This window comes from Lucilia cuprina, chromosome 3 (genome assembly GCF_022045245.1).
Source record: "Lucilia cuprina isolate Lc7/37 chromosome 3, ASM2204524v1, whole genome shotgun sequence".
Lineage (NCBI taxonomy): Eukaryota > Metazoa > Arthropoda > Insecta > Diptera > Calliphoridae > Lucilia > Lucilia cuprina.
This window is the reverse complement of record NC_060951.1, coordinates 7,790,115-7,791,637: the sequence shown is the minus strand read 5'-3', so window position 1 is coordinate 7,791,637 and position 1,523 is coordinate 7,790,115. Positions and strand designations below refer to the sequence as shown.

Genomic DNA, 1,523 nt, shown 5'->3' with positions numbered 1-1,523 from the left:
ACGGTCTATAGTCTTGACTATAGAACGGTCTATAGTCTTGACTATAGAACGGTCTATAGTCTTGACTATAGAACGGTCTATAGTCTTGTCTATAGGACGGTCTATAGTCGTTCTATAGAACGTTCTATACTCTTGACTATAGAATGGTCTATAGTCTCGACTATGAATTAGTCTGTAGTCTTGACTATAGAACGGTCTATAGTCCCAACTATAGAATAGTCTATAGTCTCGACTATAGAATAGTCTATAGTCTTGACTATAGAACGATCTTTAGTCTCAACTATAGAATAATCTATAGTCTCCACAATAGAATAGCCTATAGTCTCGATTATAGAAAAATATATAGTCTCTTTTCTATATAATAGTCAGTAGTTACGACTATAGAAAAGTCTGTAAATATATCTATAGACTCTACTCATATTTCTTAAGTTCTTATATCCACGATTAGACATTTCTGCTCTTAAACATTTTTAAAACTCTTTCTCTCACTCTCTTAAATGAAAAATAGTAAATCATAACAAAGTTATTATCGAGCGCCATATAATTTATCATATAAATTGTCGGGTAAGATAAGGGGCAAGTTTAAAAACAAAACGAAATTATTTGTTTTATTTACCACATTTTAGTAAGTTAATGCAAGTGGATTGAAAACAATCTAAAACACTAAATTTAACATTAACCGCATATAAATAAAAGAAATATGATATAAATAAAAAAACTGATATAAATAGAAATAATTTCAATTATTAATTGGATTTCTGCTAAAAAAGTAAGTAATTTATTACTAAATCTTTCTGAAATATGTATGTTTTTTCGGCTAAAATTATTTGGTTTATCTTCTGTTTAGATGGCTCGCATGTCCCAAATCTTAAAACTCATAACAGTGATTGCCTTTCTCTGGCTTTTTGTTATATTACTCATGAACATATTTAATAGTGGTCACAGCTATCACTATATAAATGTGGAGAGAAAGCTTCAGCTACAGCAGCAACATAAATTAGACACATTGAAGTTCGATAATAAACCTAAAAGTGCAGGAGAGCCGATGGTCAAAGATTCTAAGGAAATAAATTTGGACTTTAATGTTACAGGTTAGTTTACAAATCCTTTAAGTTGTAATATTCTAGCTTAAAGTTTAAATACTACGTAGGTGTCAAAAACTCAACTATTTTAAAAATTTGAAGAAGTTTACCGACTGTATTAGTCATTCATATTAACTATGCTTATCTTGACTGGTAGTTCGTAATGTGAGAGTGTACGTATATACGAGGCATACTATGAACATTTTGTGAAACTGCTGCAAATATTGTAGAATGGAAAATTGTTAGACAAATACTTTTTGTACAATGTAAAGCGCTTTGTTAATAAAAACTTGTTAATATGTTAAGATATATTTTCATATGTATTTTATAATTTAGTCTATGTCTAGTCTATGTCTATTCTATGTCTAGTCTATGTCTAGTCTATGTCTAGTCTATGTCTAGTCTATGTCTAGTCTATGTCTAGTCTATGTCTAGTCTATG

The 1,523-nt window shown here is 29.6% G+C and overlaps 1 protein-coding gene across 1 annotated transcript in view; it reads right to left on the bottom strand.

Moving 5' to 3' along the window:
- The window catches only part of LOC124418746, a 2,303-nt gene extending 1,763 nt beyond the window's left edge, over positions 1–540 (bottom strand). Inside the window, exon 1 of the mRNA XM_046946017.1 lies at positions 490–540. Within this exon, the coding sequence (XP_046801973.1) occupies positions 490–540 (51 nt within the window). The remainder of the gene's footprint in view (positions 1–489) is intronic.
- Positions 541–1,523: the final 983 nt, after the last annotated feature.